The sequence below is a fragment of the Mustela putorius genome, unplaced genomic scaffold, assembly GCF_011764305.1.
Source record: "Mustela putorius furo isolate JIRA1106 unplaced genomic scaffold, ASM1176430v1.1 tig00003853_pilon_pilon_pilon, whole genome shotgun sequence".
NCBI lineage: Eukaryota > Metazoa > Chordata > Mammalia > Carnivora > Mustelidae > Mustela > Mustela putorius.
In genome coordinates this window covers 898,494-916,050 of record NW_025422005.1, presented here as the reverse complement: position 1 = coordinate 916,050, position 17,557 = coordinate 898,494, and the positions used below count along the sequence as shown (strand labels likewise).

The following is a 17,557-nucleotide window of genomic DNA, read 5'->3' as shown; positions in this document are numbered from 1 at the left end:
AGGAACACCGGAGCTGCCCTGTGCTCCCTTGGGAGGGCCCTTGGGGCCTTCACGGAAGGCATTACGGACGCGGACAGACGAGCCACCATGTGTGGCCCCCACAGAAGATGAGCTTGGCGCCAAGTGCATTTCCACATCCTTGCAAAATCCACATGACCTTTGTGTCCACATCTGCCGTCCGAGCACTGGGACCCAGGGAAGAGAGCCACGGGCCAAGGTCACGGGGCAGGAAGGGGGCCCGGCAGACACTGCGAGCAGAGGCTCCCGGAGGTCAGGCCTCCGGACAAAGGACACAGCCCGCGGCACTGTTCGAACACCCAGTGACCGAACAGCTGGGGGAGCCTCTGGGGCACACACGGAAACCCCCCGCCTCCAACAGAGGGAGAAGCCATGGGTGGCGTCTCCACGACCGCCCCAAAGCCCACAGCGGGGGAGGTGCCAGCGGGCTGTGCCCCGTGGTCCGGCTCAGGGCCAGCCGGGGTGCTCCATCTGCGTGACCCCAAACGCCCCCCTTGGAGTCAGGGCCTGGGCAGGCCACGTGGCCCGGAAGACTGACACACACTGGCCAGGCAGTGCTGACCGTGTGGGCACCGGCAGAAGCAGGGGCCGGTGGTGGGCCCCACAGGACCCGTGGGTCCAGGCAGTGGACGCTGCCTCCAGCACGACCGCGGGCAACGGGCACCAGGAGGCGCGTGCCAAAGGGGAGGCACAAACCACCGCCCTTCTCCTTACACACTCGGGAGCAGCTTGGAAACCGGCTGCACCTGGGAGTTCCTCCTGTGGTGGTCTCACTCCCATTCCACCGCACGTGCGGGCCCTCCTCCCGCACTGGTGCGCGGCTTTCATCAGCAGCATGTCCTCCCCCTGGGAGCACTCAACCTGCCACTGTAGCCACCAAACCACAGAAGGATCGTCCACGCCCAGAGAACGAACAACATAGCCCCAGGGCTCCCGCCAGAAAGCAAAGGATGCCAACATGTCCGCCAAGTACTGACGTTAGCAGTCACAGCTGGACCATCACAGAACCAAAAAGCACAGGGACGTCAAGCAGACAATGTCACACACTGTGCAAAACTAGAGCCGCGGGGCACACGGCAAGGCCCCGGGTACAGCGTGGCCAGGGGCCAGGCTGAGGCAGCCTGCAATGCACGGGTGATGTGCACGGGCCCCGGGTGACCAACACACCCAGCAGCCTGGGGCCGTGGCGCAGGAGCTCCTGCCCACCGGGCAACTGCAGTCTGCGGCGGACGAGCCACATCCACATCCCGGCTCAGGTGGGGGCACGGGGACACCACATGAATGGGTGGGGAGCACGGGCGAATCGCGACAGAGCTTTCCATAAGGTAGAGTGAGGGAGACCAATGTGGGGCAGCAGCACGAGCTGATTCAAGGCCAAGAGCAGCGGGCAGAGGGTGGGGGCTGCTGGCGGCAGGAAGGGAGGTCCCAGCAGAAGCCCCAGGAAAGCCGCCATCGGAGACGGCCGTGGTGACCACGCGTCCCCGCGGGGCCATCGGAGACGGCCGTGGTGACCACGCGTCCCCGCGGGGCCATCGGAGACGGCCGTGGTGACCACGCGTCCCCGCGGGGCCATCGGAGACGGCCGTGGTGACCACGCGTCCCCGCGGGGCCATCGGAGACGGCCGTGGTGACCACGCGTCCCCGCGGGGCCATCGGAGACGGCCGTGGTGACCACGCGTCCCCGCGGGGCCATCGGAGACGGCCGTGGTGACCACGCGTCCCCGCGGGGCCAGCGCTGGCATGGCGCGTGCGTGCTGCTTTCACACAGGGGAGACGGCACAGGAGGCCACGGGCCCCAGGCCCATGCAGCCCACTGTGCAGGCAGGCAGAGATGGGGTCCGCAGAGGGGCTGCTCCCGTGACAGGAGGTGATGGCAAAGGAGGAGCATCCCCGCGGCGGCCTGGGACCGAGCGCTCCGGAGCACCAGCGGGTTCCCGTGGAGGAAGACCCTCCAGACAAGGCTGACGGGGCGGGGGTGCAGGGGCATCCAGAAAGAGACATGATCCCTAAACTCAACATGGAAAATCAACACGGGGGCCAGGGCAGCCCCACACCCCAAGTCCGCTCTAACTGCTGCTCTCACACAGGCCAACACACGGGGGTCCCCACACGGAGCAGGCTGGGGTCCCACCCCCACAGGCGGTCTGACCTGCCCAGGGACCCAAAGGACCCAGGGGCTGCTGGGCTCCAAGTGAGCGGCAGCAAAGAGCACACGGGGAGGCCAGGAGGCAGCCGAGTCGGCCCATCCACCTGTCTAGACTGCCCGGACCTGTCCATGCACATCCACACCGTCCACATCCACACCTGTCGCCCCAGCACCCGGGTCCATCCACGCACGTCCACGCCCGTCACGCTGGGGTGGACGCCAGGAGTGCCCATGCCCCGGCCGCAGCCTCTCTCTCGGCGGGATCCCCCGGCAGGCGCTGCGTTTGCTCTGCACTGCGCCTCTGTCACAATAACCCATCGTGGTTTCTGTGCCAGCCCGGGTCTCAGGGGCCAGCTTGTAACTGGAGCAGCCGGGCAGGGCCTGGGCTGTGGGGCCCGGAAGTGAGCGTGGCAGACGGCCCCCGCTCCCAGGAGGGAGGCAGGTGTGTCAGAAGCACAGGTCTGCGGTCTGTTGGTTCAAGATATGAGGTCTGTTTAATGCCTTGGCTGGGACTGAAATCTAGTCCCCCCAACCCCAAATCCCTCGCACCCCCACCCCTGTGTGAGCACCCTGAAAACCAGGGCCTCCACTTCCCCAGATGAACCATCTTTTAATGCTAAAAAATAATTAAATGTAAAGGATCCCTTTGTACAAAAGCAGACCAGCTAAAATGCAAGAATCAATCACGCTTGTTGAGTCTGCCTCTAAGAGCACGGATGTGAAGGAGCTGCATGTGAAAACAAACCCACAGAGCTTCCCGTCCCCCGACCCCACGCTTTCTTTAGAAGCCAAAGCGAGGACGATGAAGGTGGTTTCCTTTAGCTGGGACCCTCGGCCCACTGGGCCCAGCACTTGCCGCTACTGAGGGTGAGAGCCAAGCGGGGATGGCCGGTCACTCAGTGCACAGACCACTCGGCGCTCTGCTCCCGCCTGGGGTGTCCAGGGCACCCCCAGTGTGCAGGGCACCCTGAGGCGGGACCCCTGCGGTCTCTCCCTTCTCCGCGCTGAACTGGGTCTTCCCTTCTGTGGAATCATCCCACAGAGCACTGGGACTGTCCCCACTGCCCGCACACGGCAGAGCTAGAGTCCGGGGCTGGCTGCTCTAACGTGTCCTGTTCTCCCAGGACTCGTCTCACGCAGGAGAACGTGCTGGGGGGGTGGCTGCGCTGACTAAGCCCACGGGGAGGGCTGGACACAGACCCAGTGACGAGCGAGCGGGGCAGCTGGACAGGCCAGAGCCCGCAGGCGAGCTAGCACCCAGGAGGGAGAGAGGAAGGGCCTACCCACTCCCTGCGCCCCTGCGAGCCGGTGTCAACCCGCCACCGCTCGCAGGACCCTCCTCACACGACAGTTTCTGCTCTGCACAAGCTTTCTTCCACCGAGGACACGGCAGACGTGGCTCGTCCGTCCTCCGCCCGGGAACACAGTGCCCTCAGTGTCCTGCTTCCTCCGTGTGGGAATCAGGGGGCTCCGGCAGGAAAGGCAGAGACCAACACGCCCGGGGCACAGTCTGTCCTTCAAACCCAACCAGGACAACCAGCCCACACGAGCAAAACACCGGATTCAAAGCGTGCAGAAGGACTCAAACAGACGTTTCTCCAAAGATACACACGTGGCCAAAAAGCACACGGAAAGATGCTCAACGGCCCCAGTCAGCAGGGAAACGGCAAACCAAACCCACAGGGGGCCGGCGGCTCACCCCATCACGGCGGCTGCCACGGAAAGAGCACAGGGGCACCTCGGGGGCTCGGCCGGCGCAGCGTCTGCGTGCAGCTCCGGTCAGGATCCCGGGCTCCCAGAGTCAAGCCCCACATCGGGCTCCCTGCTCGGCTGGGGGCCTGCTCCCTCTCTCTCTCTACCTGCCTCTCTGTCTGCTTGTCATCTCTGTCTGTCAAATAAATAAATAAAATCTTAAAAAAAAAACTACAAAAAAAAAAAAAAAGAACAGGAATGTACTTTAACTACCAAACCATACACTTAAAAAACAATTAAAATGGTTATGTTTTATATTATGTGCGTTTTACCACAATTCAATAAAACCCAAACCAACAAACCAAGCTACAGTGTGGGCTATACAGTTCTCTGAACTTTTATTAAAATATATCATAACCTGCACATTTGGCAGTTGTTTCTTTTTAAAGAGTTTATTTATTTGACAGACAGAGATCACAAGCAGGCAGAGAGGAGGAAACAGGCTCTCTACTGAGCAGGGACCCTGGGGCAGCGCTTGATCCCAGGACCCCGGAACCACGACCTGAGCTGAAGGCAGAGGCTTAGCCCATTGAGCCCCCCAGGCGCCCCTACATTTGGCAGTTTCTGAAAATGATATTCACAATGTGTACTCAGTAATTCCTTAAATCATAACATCAAGAAAATTGAGATCCTACAAATTGAAATTAATATGGTTAAAATATTTTAGGGAAAAAAGTCCAAACACAAAGAAACTGAGTGTCATAAGCAAAAATGAAAAGCCCTCCCTGTCCCACGGCCCCCAAGCAGATCAGCAGCGTCCTGGGCTGCGAGGCCGTCCCAGGAAGGCTCTCTCTCGGGCATTTCCCCTGAGGCTGGCCACACCGGGCGCCACAGACAGAACCACAGGGGAGAACAGGGACAGGAAATGGAACGAACACCCAAAGCTTCGTTTCCACGGGTGCAAGGGGCCTGCCAGAGAAGCACGGTGTGGCAAGTCCTTTCTTCCTGGTGCTGCCAACATGTCCACCTCCGGTCACCACTGTCCCTCTTGAGACACTGGGCAAAGATGCCAGAGCCATGAGGGCTCCCAAGCAGCTGAGCCACACGTGTGACCCCAGGCCGCTCGGTCTCCCACCGCCTGACCCAGAGAGCAGAGGGGACATTCTTCCCGGGCAGCAGGAACACCAAACCAGCCCACCCCTGACCAGACCCAGGATGTGGAGACCTTTGGGAAGACCCCCAGTGGGAAGGGGGGAGCTGAGTCGTCCTGGGAGGCATGCCGACCCGGCATGAGCTGTCTGGGCGGAGGGAGGTAGGGCCGAGGCAGTAAGGGGACCCTGCCGGCCAGAAAGAAGTAGGGGCCAGAGGAGGGGCCACGGGGGCAGGGGCCAGTAGGGCTCCTGTCTCCAGCCTCCGTCAGCCGGCAGAGGTGGGTCACCCAGGCGAGGGAGGCGGAGTGGAGACCAGGTAGACGCTAAGTGACCTTCCCAACGCCGGGGGGGTGGCGGGGGACAGGGGAGCAGCAGCACCCGAGGCTGAACTGGCCCGCGTCTCCGCAGAGCCCCTCCTCGCTGCCCAGGGCCAGCAGAGAAAGCCGCTATTCAGGATCGCCCTGCTCCGGCCGGAACAAAGGCCGCCTTCACACCGCGTGTCCGGGCAGCCAACGCGCGCCAGTCACCGGGAGCCTGCCCTGCACGCCTGTCCCGGGGCCCCACCTCGAGGCTAGAGGGCACCGTGGCCGGGCCACGGCAGGCTGGGACTCCGTGCCCTGTTCCTAAGAGTCAGCTGTGTGTCCCGAGGAGACCGCCGGCGGCAGCAAACCCTTCCCGCTTCCCGAAACGCCGACCGCAGGAACGCACCCCTGCGTTCATAACGAATCTTCGTGATGACACGACACACACATTGCCCAGGCACCGTGCTCTATCCTTTGGGTCACACAGCACCGAAATTTCCAGACAACTGATGGAGACCCACGTAAGCACAGCCCTAACGAGGGGGCCGCGCAAACCCCGCAAGCGCCCGGGGCCCACGACCTCGCCCGCGGGCGCCGACGCCTGGCCCTCGGAGTGCGGGGCCCCTTCCAGCCGACCGCAGGGGTACCGGGGCCGCACCCTGCGAGCCGCCTCGCTCCAAACCCACGGCCTTTCCCCGTTTCTCGCCGAGCTGCTCTGCACGACAAGAAGGACGAGCCCCAGGGCCCGTCGCACGACCACACACGGCCGCCACCTCCGAGCCGCACCCCGCAGTGTCAGAGTGACCGGGAGCCGGAGCCCGGCCGACACCGAGTGCTGGGGCCGCTCAGGCACCGCTGCTGGACGGCGACACGGCGCAGCCCCTCTGGGGGACCGTGTGGGGGTCGCTCACAAGACTGAAGTCCCCGTTCCCGTGCGGGCCAGCGCCAGGCCTGCGCTCTCGGCTCTTACCCAAAGGACTGAAACCTTCCGTCTGCCCAGGAACCTGCCCACAGGCGTTCAGAGCCGAGACCCGCCCAAGCCTGGGAGCAGCTGCGAGCCTGCGGCAGGGGACGGGGCTCACACTGACGGCAGGCATCACCGAGCGCCACACGGCGACGAGCCAACAGGGCACAAAAGACGTGCACGCATGTCGCCGACTGAGAGAAGCCGGTCTGAAGGCCACACACCGTGTGACTCCAGCTACGCCACGTGCTGGAAGAAGCACGGAGACAGTACAACGAGGCCGCGTTCCAGGGCAGGAGGGACGAGCCGCTGGAGCACGGAGGGCGTCCGGGGCAGTGAAGCCACGAGGACGGACGCACACTCGTCTAGACCCACACGCTGCATGACACCGAGCGTGACCCCAGCGTCAGCCCCGCGCTCCGGGGGACGATGACGGTCAACCGTCACCGATGCCCCCTCCGCGGGGCACAGAGAACGGGCAGGCCACGCCCTCCTCTCGCCTGCGCTGCCAACACAACTCGCTCTAAAACAATAAAGAATGAATTGAAAGAATCATTCAGAAAAGGTTAAGTGGTAAATCTTGTATCACGTGATTTCTTTTAAAGCCGCAATTACCAGAGAAGGAGCCCGAGGGGGGTGGTGGTCGAGGGCTTCGCACGTGCGGGGCGCCTTCTCCGCCGAGACGCTCTGCACGACCAATGACACACCTGCTTCCCAGTCTTGAAGCAGAAGTCGTTATTCTGAATACAAATTTAACTAATAATTATAAGGACACCAGGGGTGGCTCAGTCGGTTGAGCGTCTGTCTTCGGCTCAGGTCACGGTCCCGGGGTCCTGGCATCGAGCCCCACATTGGGCTCCCTGCTCGGCGGGGAGCCTGCTTCTCCCTCTGTGCTCTCTCTCATTTCCTCTCAAATAAATAAATAAAATCTTTTTAAAAATGAAAGTTAATAATAACAAAGAACCACGTGCCTTAGAACACGTAAGAATGCCTGTGTTGGTGGCCACTTCAGCGCGGCGAGCTGTGTTTTGTACGTTTCCACAAAAATACCGAACTGGGTCCTAAGGGGCACACACCTCTGAGACGTTACATCGCGCACGCAGAGAACACAAAGTTCCCGGGACGTGTCCCGCGGGGGAGGGCAGCATCGCCATCCCAAACTGTGTTTCAGACCAGTCCCGCACGAGTAAACCTGGAATGGCCTCCAGTCTTACTGATCTCGCATGACAGAGCAGACAGGTTCTCCCCAGATTTCGAAACAATCCCCGAAATTTATGTGACGTTACCAGTAAGAATCACGAGACTGAAAAGAAAGGGTTTTGTAAGTGGCCAGAAAGTAAAATTTTGTCAGCTGCGGCACAGGGACACGGAGGCCTTCGCGTTGAGGTTTCTCTACAGAAAACACTACGGACCTGCCCCGTGAGGCCGCCGCCAGGGCTCACAGTCCGAAAACCCAGGTGAGGAAGGGGAGAGGCACGTCAAGCCGATGTTCACCGAGGAGCGTAATTCTGGCTATTTTTCTGGATTTTGTGGGGCCCAAGATATTCAGTGGTTTTTAAAAATTGGTCATTTCTTTTGATCTCTATTCTCATCCTAAATACATACACATCCTCCTGTTATCGGAAACATGGACGGTGCATGACGCGGAGAAGCACGTATGCACACGGAGACCCCCTTCGCAGCAAGAGTCGCTAACACGCACGCGCTCCTGGGTTCATGAGGAGATGTGCAGGTCGGCGAGACGACCCAGTGAGACCGCGCCACCTCCCCGCGCACTTGTAAGTCTGAATCAGGCTGGCGTGTTGCACGGCCTGGAATAAGACAGACCAGGATGGGGAAACGGCCGGGGAGAAGGGACAGGCTTCCCTCCGGAACAAGGCCCGCCGATGCCGGCGAAGGGCTCCCGGGCCCCCCCGCGTGGCGACAGGAATGCCCGAGTCCAGCAAAGCCGCTGGGGGACGCCGAAAACCCCTGCAGGACGCTCTGTGCTGAGGCAGGATCACCAGGGCCACGGCTCAGAGCAGGTGTCTTCAAGTAAAAAGAATTTTCAGGAAATTACAATAAACAACGCATGGTTTGGTCACCGGGGAGGCTGCAGGCACCGTGGCCAAGAGCGTGATTCGGGCTCTGCTGCCGGCGGGCTGTGGGGCCACAGGAAGACCAAGAGGGCCTCCCCTCGGAGCCCCGGGTCTGAAGGTCTGGGAACACATCTGCACCCCAACTCCAACACCCGGGATTCTGTGGGAGGGTCACTGGCCTCAGCCAGACCCCAGATGTTGGCTAACTACGCCACGTGCCTCCCAAAATCACGGGGATTGTGAGAACGCAGTACAACCCCAGGTCCTTGTCTTCCCTTTAAGTAAGTGCGCAAAAATACCAAAAACACCACCGATCAAATTTTGTTAGAACTAAACACCATCCAAGGAAGTGCAATTTAATGACACAAAATGAAGGGCTGGCTGGTGGGTCCTACAGCCGACCCAGGCTTCCCCTGCCCACACCCCAGGCCCTCCGAGTGGCTCCTGTGACCACCCACCACTCCTACGGGTCCGTTCCGTCCTCTGCCACGCAGCTCCCCATGGCACTGCCGTGCCCACTAAGCTGGTTCCGGGAGCCGGAAGAACCCCAGGGCACACGACACCCTTCCTCATCCCTGCCCCAGCCAAGCCTTACAGGACAGGGTGGGGAGCACTGGTCACAGGCTCAGGTCTGTCCCTGTGGGGTGCCAACCGCACACCCGTGACACGCCCCCCCGTCTAGCACCTGGGCCCACGTCTGACCTCCCCTGGGGGAGGCGTGTGGCCAAGCAGACCCAGCTCTGGGGGACCCGAGTGGCGGGACACCCAGGACGGTGGGCCCTGAACGTCCTTGGACCCCGTTCCCCACCTACGTGCCCAGCGCGGGCAGCGGGCAACAGGCCGGCCAGCCACACGCCACATGGGGGCGGAGGCAGTTGGCTGAGCCCGGGGAGCCCAGGGTCCCCCGGGGGAAAGCCCTGCCTCTAAGCTGCCCCACTGTGAGAGTCTCTGCTCCTTCTCTCCGCACACGGTGGAGGGGGCTTCCCAGTGCATCTCCGGGGGGTTCGCATGACTCGGTGACATTCTGAGGCAACCAACGTGTGATGCCACAGGGTTCAGAGCCCATGTGGCAACGGACGTGTCAGAAACAACTACTTGTTGAGTTTTAGAGAAATACCGTAGAACACACCCGTGTGTCTGAAAAGGCGATTCGCACACTCAAGCCTTCCGAGAGCTACGGTCTCCTCGTACGCCGCACCCGCACACGCCTCGCCGCCTGGGCCGAGGCCGATGGCCCCGCAGCAGACACCCCGAGGTCCGTAGCAGCGCGGCCGCCTTCGCACTCGAGTATTTTTTATTTTTGGAAAGGGGTCACCTTTATTAAAGTTAACTCTTTCATTAACAACACTTGCCTTAAGTCTCAAACACAGTCCGCGCCGAGGACAACCACGGAAGGTTTGAGGTGCTCGGGAGACCCCACGGTGGCCGGCGGGATGGCGGGAGGCTGGGGAGGCGGGAATGGGGCTGGCGGAGCTGGAGGCCTCCAAGAAGCCTGGGGCTGTGTCTCCCTCGTAGCTACACGCCCTCCCGCCTGCCGCGGGGTCCCTACTGGGACCCAGATGCAGCGACACGGGAAGAAGGTACCACTACGTGACAGCTTTAAACGTCACTTCATCTCCAGACCTGGTAAGACACAGGAGGAGATGGGCCCCCACCTGCCGCACATGGGCCCCCACCTGCCGCTGTCAGGGTCCGCCGCTCCGGAGGCCGCCCGTCACTCGGCTCCCCTGCTGTGAACTGTGATGCGCGCCACGCTGAAGGGGACAGCCTGGAGCCCATCAGAAAAGTGTCCTTTTCAGAGCTGCCGTGACCCGCTGAGCGGGACCTGGGTCCGCGTCCCCTTCGGGCCCTCCTCCGCCGCCTGCAGAAGCCGCTCTCTGGGGACACCTGCAGGGGCGTCCCCCACCCGGTGCCTGCGGTGACATCGTGGCGGCCACGTGCCATCAGAGGTGGGGGTGTCCCCAGGAAGGAAACCCGCAGCCCTGACGCACCGGGTCCGCCACTCGCACCCAGACAGGACACCTCCTGCGCTCCAGGATCGAAACGATCAGACAACTCCGCTTTCCTCACCGGCCAAGAGACGCGCAGCACCGCAAACGGTCAGATGGGCGCTTGGAAGACGAGTGACCCCGCCCTCCCAAGGGGCCACTCGGGCAGCCGCCGGCCCCCAACCCTGCACACGTACGCCCCAGGACGCGCAGCACGGGGTCCCTTCCCCAGACACGGCCCAGAGCGGAACGAGGCAGCCAGGACAGACGGAGCGGGGGGAGCCACCGTCAGGCTTGCAGAAGTAAGCGGAACCACTTCCTGCGCTCACACCTGCCCGGCCGGCAGCGTGGAAACACGCCCGGGCACCTTCCTGCCGCAGCCGTGCGGGGAGACTTGGGAAGTTCAGTCGGGACCAGGACGGCCTCCACGGAGCCTGCGTCCACGTCGCCGTTTCCCAGAAGCACAGCGTGCGCGAGAGGCGGACAGGGTTACAAGCGGAGGACGGCCCCATCGGAAGCGGCCCTGGCGTGGGACTGAGCTTCCGGGAAGGCTCATCAGGGCACTGCCTTTGTCCCACGCATCAGACCAAGTGTCTCACAGAGCTGCAGGGGTGACACGACGCGTGGAAGAGCCGGTGTCCAGGGCCGGGCGGCTGCGCCACGTTTCTGGGCCCGTGGCTCCATGCCCTGCTCCTCCTCTAGCCTGGCTGGGAGGGAGGCCAGAGACCCCCCTGCCTTGCCCTGCAGGGCCTCCAGGCCCACCCTCCCAGCCACTCCCCTGCCAGCCTGGGTCTGGCCGTCATCACGGCCGGGGCCAACCAGCAGTGGCCGAAGCTTCATCCACATAAGAAACCAAAGTAGGAGCGGAAGTAGGAGGTCGCCGTCCACGAGCACATCCCCGTGAATGCTGGGGGTGTGGAGTCCAAGCTCCCGTGGGGACCGCCAGACGCCCCCCAAAGTGCAGGAGCGTGCATCCCTCCCCTCGCGTGTGGGCTGTGTGGTGATGTCCTTCCAGAGCGGGCAGTGGTGTCTGTGGCAGACACATCCCAGCCAGGCAGCCAAGGTCACGCCCCAGTGACAGGCCCTGTTGGGAGCAGGGACCAGGGACTCGATGGAATGAGAGCACGCACCCCTGGGGTCTCGTCCCCGAAACCCACAGCCCAGGCTGACCGTGAGAAAAACACCAGAGCAGCTCACACTGAGGGACGTTCTACAGAAAACCTGGCCGGCCCCTCCTCAAAGCCACCATGGTCACCGCAACCAGGACCATCTGAAGCTGTCACAGCACAGAGGGGCCCAAGGCAAGGGGGCAACTGAATGTCTGTCGCGTGGGGTCCTGGGACAGAATGAGGACGGTGGGGAACGCTGAGGAAATCTGAATCAAGAGTGGACATCACCTAATGGTGACGTGCTGGTCCGGTCAGGGTCTGCTGACCCCTACCACGGGCGCTCGTAATGGGGACCGTGGCGCTCGGGGCCATCTTCTCAGTTTCTCCGAAAACCCAAAACTGCTCTAAAGAATGAAGTCTACACACACACACACACACACACACACACTCACCCGTGCGGCCAAGGCACCTGTGAGCCCACCCAGCTCCATAGTCGCAAACACACTCGGGGAGCCAGGGCTTGAGAGCCAGCCTGTGCACGAGTCACCACGGGTCATCAAAGGAAAGTGAGTCACCGCCCCTCCTGTGAGACTTGGCCCTCGGCCCCGGGTCCCACGGTGATTCAGGGCGCCCGGGGTGTGCTGATTCACCACATCCACACACGCCCACGCCCACCGGTGAAGACCTTAGTGCTACTTCTCCCGCGTAATTTAGCCTCGGGAAGGTGTCATCTAGATGGTGTCCAGATCAACAGAGCAGCAGGAACCCAGTTATTAAACCAGACCCCTCCCAAGAACAAAGCCAGCGGGAGAAAAACGCCAGCAAGAAGGGAAGCGCAGGAGGGGCGGTGCCACGTTGGAACCGAGGAAGCAGGTGGCCCTGGGGTCAGCGGGGGACTGGGCAGAACGGAACCCTAAAAGGCCTGTGAGTCGGAGGCTCCATGCCCCAGGAAGTGGGGTGCCCATGGTGTGGGCTCCCAACCTCTAAAGGGAGAGGCCCCGTCCTCACCCAATACAGCCGGTGGAAGGCAGGCCCGGCCTGGGGGATGGTGGCAGTCCCCTCGCCTGGAGCTGAGACGCCCCAGCCCCTCCCTGGACAGGATTACCACACAGCCGCGTCCACCATCTCTACAGTGCCCCGTGTGCCGACGCAGGCAGATGACCAAAGGTCACCCAGGGGCTGTGGAAATCCTCCCAGCCCAAAACAAACTGAGAAAACAACTTCAGTGGAAACAGAGCTGTGACAAGGACCACTCACTCAACAGCGCGACCCCATCACCTTGCCTGTCTACTGCCGCTCCGCGTCCCGACAGTGCCGCACCAACTCAGCCCTCACAGTGATGGGGGGCCGCGCCCACGGTCACACCCCACTTACCACAGTCTGAACCACAGGGTGGACAGGGCTGTGCCTGAGGTCACATGGCTAGCAAGTGGCAGAGTGGGGACCCTGCACTGCGGCGAAGAACACGGACTCGGGCCCTGCCTGCAGGGGTGAGCCCAGCTCCACGGTGCATGGCTGTGACTGGGAGAACCTCAGGACCCTTCTGTGCCTCAGGTGCCACTTTCACCACAGGAAAGAGACAGCAGCAGCACATCCCTCACTGAGCACCATGAGGACGACACCAGCTCGCATGTGGGGGCCTCGGATCGTCCAGTGCCGGAGAACTCACACAGTTACATTATATCATGGGCCCGTTACCGTAATTAACAACCTCAAAGTAACGGGGCGATCCCCCACCTCCCAACAAGAGCAAGTGACTGTTTTAAAAAGGAACCTTCAGGGCACAAGAAGGAGCTCTCAGAACAAAAAACAAAGGACAAGACAACAAACTTAATAGTTTAGCCATGAAAAACAGAAAGTTATCTCCTAGGACTAAAACAAACAGAAGTGGGATACCGACAAAATAGGAGGGCCAGTCTGGGAGTCCCGGCAAATGACCCACGGCAGCTCTAGGAGGTGACAGAAGGAAGGAGATCTTCAAAGAAATAAATGAAAGTGGGCGCCTGGGTGGCTCAGTTGGTGGACGACTGCCTTCAGCTCAGGTCATGATCCTGGAGTCCCAGGATCGAGTCCCACATCAGGCTCCCAGCTCCATGGAGAGTCTGCTTCTCTCTCTGACCTTCTCCTCGCTCATGTGCTCTCTCTCACTGTCTCTCTCTCAAGTAAATAAATAAATAAAATCTTAAGAAAAAAAAAATGTTTAAAAAAAAAAAAAAAAAGAAAGAAATGAAAGTATCCCATGCCCGAATGCCCCCAGTTCCTGCACCACAGCCTCCCAGCATGAGAGACAAGAAAGGCCACATCAAGACACAGCATAATGAGACTTGACAACAATAAAGACGCATGCGCACGTGTGCGCGCACACACACACACACACACACACACACAGGTGAAAAGATCCCGAACACTTTCAGGAGAAAATAAAACACACACAAAAGTAAAAATGGCCCCTGACTTCTTAGTCAGACTGGAAGCTGGAAAATGCTTGGGGAAAACTGTTTCCAGTATGGATTCTATACCTAGCTAAACTATCATGAAACTCTGCTAAAGTCCCTTTCAGACTAGATCTCAAACAATCTACCTCCAGGGCCCCCTTTCTCAGGAAGGTCTCGGAGGATGTCTGAACCAGAGATTAAGTCAAGAAACGGGGTGGAGGATCCAGGGATGAAGGAAGCAGGCAGAGAAGAGGGGCAGGGGGATCCCCAGGGTGATGGCAAAAGGAGGGCCCAGACACACTGTGCTGAGGCACCAGGAGGAATGTGGCCCAGGCTACCCTCCTGGAAAGATTATGCGTAAATCTGAGACAAGACTTCCAGAAAGCACAAAGACCGGGGGGGCAGTGGGGAGAAAGGCAATTATTATCTCCCCAAAAACTAAAAGTTGTACAAGAAAAAAGAAATGTAATGTTAGTAATTTTCAAATACCTTTGCAAATCCTATAATGTAAATACTCAGTGATCAAACAGTAAGTGGTGACCTGACACCATTTTGTGGGCGGAGACAGAGAGCTGACCCGTTCCAGAGACAGAGGGGAATGGGTAACACCCCAAACAGAAAACTCTGGAAACAGCAGCATGAGTGTGTTATTTAGGAATCCGGAAATAAATGCCAAGAACACGCTCAGACTGAAAGGGAGCCCCCAGGAGGGGGGAGGGAAGGGCAGGAACACCCACCCGTCCTCTCTCTCTAAACCACGTGGGGCTATTCAATACCTTCAAATACAAAGATGTCACACCCAAAATCAACTCCAACATCTGAAAACAACATATAGCGCAACCTTCACACACAAGCACTTAGCAGTAACTACATGGCTTCCTGACCAAGACAGGGCACGCTCAGCCTCTCTGTGCTCGATGCGACTCTGTTCAGCTCCTTCCACAATCCCATCTCACTGATGAGTAAACAGAGGCACGGCATGGGGCTGGCCGGGGCTGAGCCAACTGGCAGTTCAAGCCGGCACGGACCTCCCACTTCCCACACACACACGGCAAGTCTCCATCTTGTCACAAGTCAAACCTTTTTATTTATTTATTTTTAAAAGATTTTATTTATTTATTTGACTGACAGAGATCACAAGTAGGCAGAGGCAGGCAGAGAGAGAGGGGAAGCAGGCTCCCTGCCGAGCAGAGAGCCCGATGCAGGGCTCTGGGCTCGATCCCAGGACCCTGAGACCACAACCCGAGCCGAAGGCAGAGGCGTTAACCCACTGAGCCACCCAGGCACCCCAAGTCAAACCTTTTTAAATTTCCCGTAGAAGAAGCTTAAAAAAGAAGCAAAGTTAAAACAAAAAACCAAAAACCCGACACATTCAAACCACCAAACTGAGCCATGAAACACATGCTTGGGGTCCCCTCCGTCCACTGACACTGGGGGCACAGTGTCCTGTCCCTGCAGAAAACACACACACCAACATGGTGCAGGGTCAGCCCACACAGCGTCCGGCTGGGCCTATAGCACCTTTGAGACAACCTCCAGCAGAGGATCTGTTAGCTCTCAGCATGGCTCTCCCGCCTTGCCTGGTTTCGAACCTTGCTGGGGCAGGGGACGGCAGACCTGCCCTCAGCTGCCCGGGGTGGAGGGGCGTCTGGAGGCCTCAGAGACAGAACGGTAAAAGACACGGGTCACAGAGGAGGTGCCCTACTCTACATCTTTAGGAAAACCCTAAAACCAAGCTGTTATTCCAAGTACACCTGTGGGGTCTCTGCAGGGCTGTCTCCTGTGCCATAACTTTACCACCAAAAGCAATCTGAACATCGGACAAGCCGTCGGTTTCGACAGTTAACTTTGGAAAAAGCTCTTCTGCCCCCTCATTAAGTACCACACACTCACAGTGCGCCTGCTTCATGCCAGGGCCCTGGGCTGGAAGCCGGGGGCCTATGGGGACTCGCAAAGCCCAGATAACTCTTACAGAGCGGTGGCTGTGGGGGCAGTGGCCCTAAGTGCCATTCACCCCATGACAGCAAAGGAAACAGCACAAGCAAAGGCCCAGTGGCAGCAGGGATTCAGCAAGACAGGCCGGACCCACCCCGACCTCAGACCCTGAACTCTTCTTTTGCCACCACCAAGGCGGGGGGGCACAGAAGGTCACATTCTCTGAATGCAAACAGCAAAGACACATCAAACCAGGGGTGGAGGTTTACCCTCCACGGGCCTGGCCTGGCTCTGGACAGCAGCCTGCAGGGCTTCCCCCCCTTAGCCCAGCACAGGCTCCCGCTCAGCTCAGCCCCGAAACGGCTCCCGGTCCAACAAGGAAACAGCTGGTGCCTCATCTCTGCATCCTCGGGAGCCTGACCACAGGCACCTGCTGACCTGAGCCTCGACCCAATGCGTGGACCTCCATGGGCTCCCCTCTGCAACATCTCGTGGTCAGCACCCCTGCTCTCACACGAGACACGCCCTCGCCACTCCCCAAACGCCAGCGGGAACGAGACAGATGTGGGGGGGGCTTCGGGACCAGGGAGGCACCACCGGAACCACAGACAAGCCGGGTCCCCACCAGGCTGACACCGACAGACGGGGCTGAGGGTTGCGTCCACAGGCAGAGGAACCGTCCAAGGCTCACAGCTGCTCTGCGAGACCAACTGGGGGTGACGTGTGGAAGGTCAGCAGGACCTCAGAGGAGGCACACAGCACATACAACTCCTTACATAACCGTCAGCGGCTCTGAACTTTGAGGCACGTTGTTGACGGCTGACGTGCCGAGACAGGGAGCAGGGGAGACCCCACGCGGGTCTGACCAGGACACAGACGTGGGCGACACAAGCCACAGCCCCTGACAGCAGCAACACATGGGGGGGCTCTTGGGGGCAGGCGCTCCCCCAACCCGGCCCCACTCCTGGCTCTGAGGGAACCCTGCCAAGGCCCCGCGGCCCAGGGGCCACCTGCTCCGGCCTGCTCCGGGTCCCCCGGCCGTGCACGGGCAGCGCATGACCACACGGAAGGAAAGAGGCCAAGATGTCCCAGACATCCCAAGAAACTATGACACAGCTAATTTCTCCTCGTTGGCGAGCACACACGTGAGCCAGCACCCCTGCTCCCACGCACCCAGCAACACACCCTGGGTTCCATAATTCAAGGATCCAAAACTAATGAGATCCCCCCGCGACCCGGGCTGGCGGCACCGAGTGGCCGACGGTCCCTCCTGCTCCTGGGGGAGGGGCGGGCTCCCTCAGCGGCCTCCCTGTCACCCCAGCACTGTCCACACAAGGGGCCATCCGCCCTGGCAGCCCGTCCACCCAGGCCATAGGCTCCCCGCCAGCCCAAGGGTGCCTGCTGTGGTTGTTTTTTCACAAAAACACCTTGCAAGATGGACGTCAGAAAACACCCACATCCCCACAACCCCCCCAGCCACCACGCAGCCCCCAGGCGCATCTGGGTCTACCTCCGACCATCTCAGAACAGAACACCGGACGGGGACAGCGGCACCACGCTCATCACAGACGCCCGAGGACCCTGCTGGAGCGAGCCGGGCACGTCAACACTGGCCGTGCCACCCAGACTCCGACACGACGCTGTCGTCAACGCGGACACGGGGCCAGGACGGGCAGCGGCACACAGAGCAGGAGCTCGGCACAAGGAAGCAGGTGCCGGCCGCGGCCGCCAGCCCCGCG

General features: G+C 60.5%; 1 protein-coding gene across 2 annotated transcripts in view; it reads right to left on the bottom strand.

The window, feature by feature from the left end:
• PRKCZ (protein kinase C zeta) overlaps window positions 1-17,557 on the bottom strand; it is an 89,380-nt gene that overhangs the window by 55,267 nt on the left and 16,556 nt on the right. Inside the window, exon 1 of one of the 2 annotated variants that reach the window (XM_004768749.3) lies at window positions 17,329-17,431. The exons of the other annotated variant lie outside the window; for it this stretch is intronic. Within the exon in view, the coding sequence (XP_004768806.2) occupies window positions 17,329-17,338 (10 nt within the window). The 5' untranslated portion in view covers window positions 17,339-17,431. Of the gene's footprint in view, window positions 1-17,328; window positions 17,432-17,557 lie in introns of those variants that run through there. 2 annotated transcript variants of the gene reach the window in all.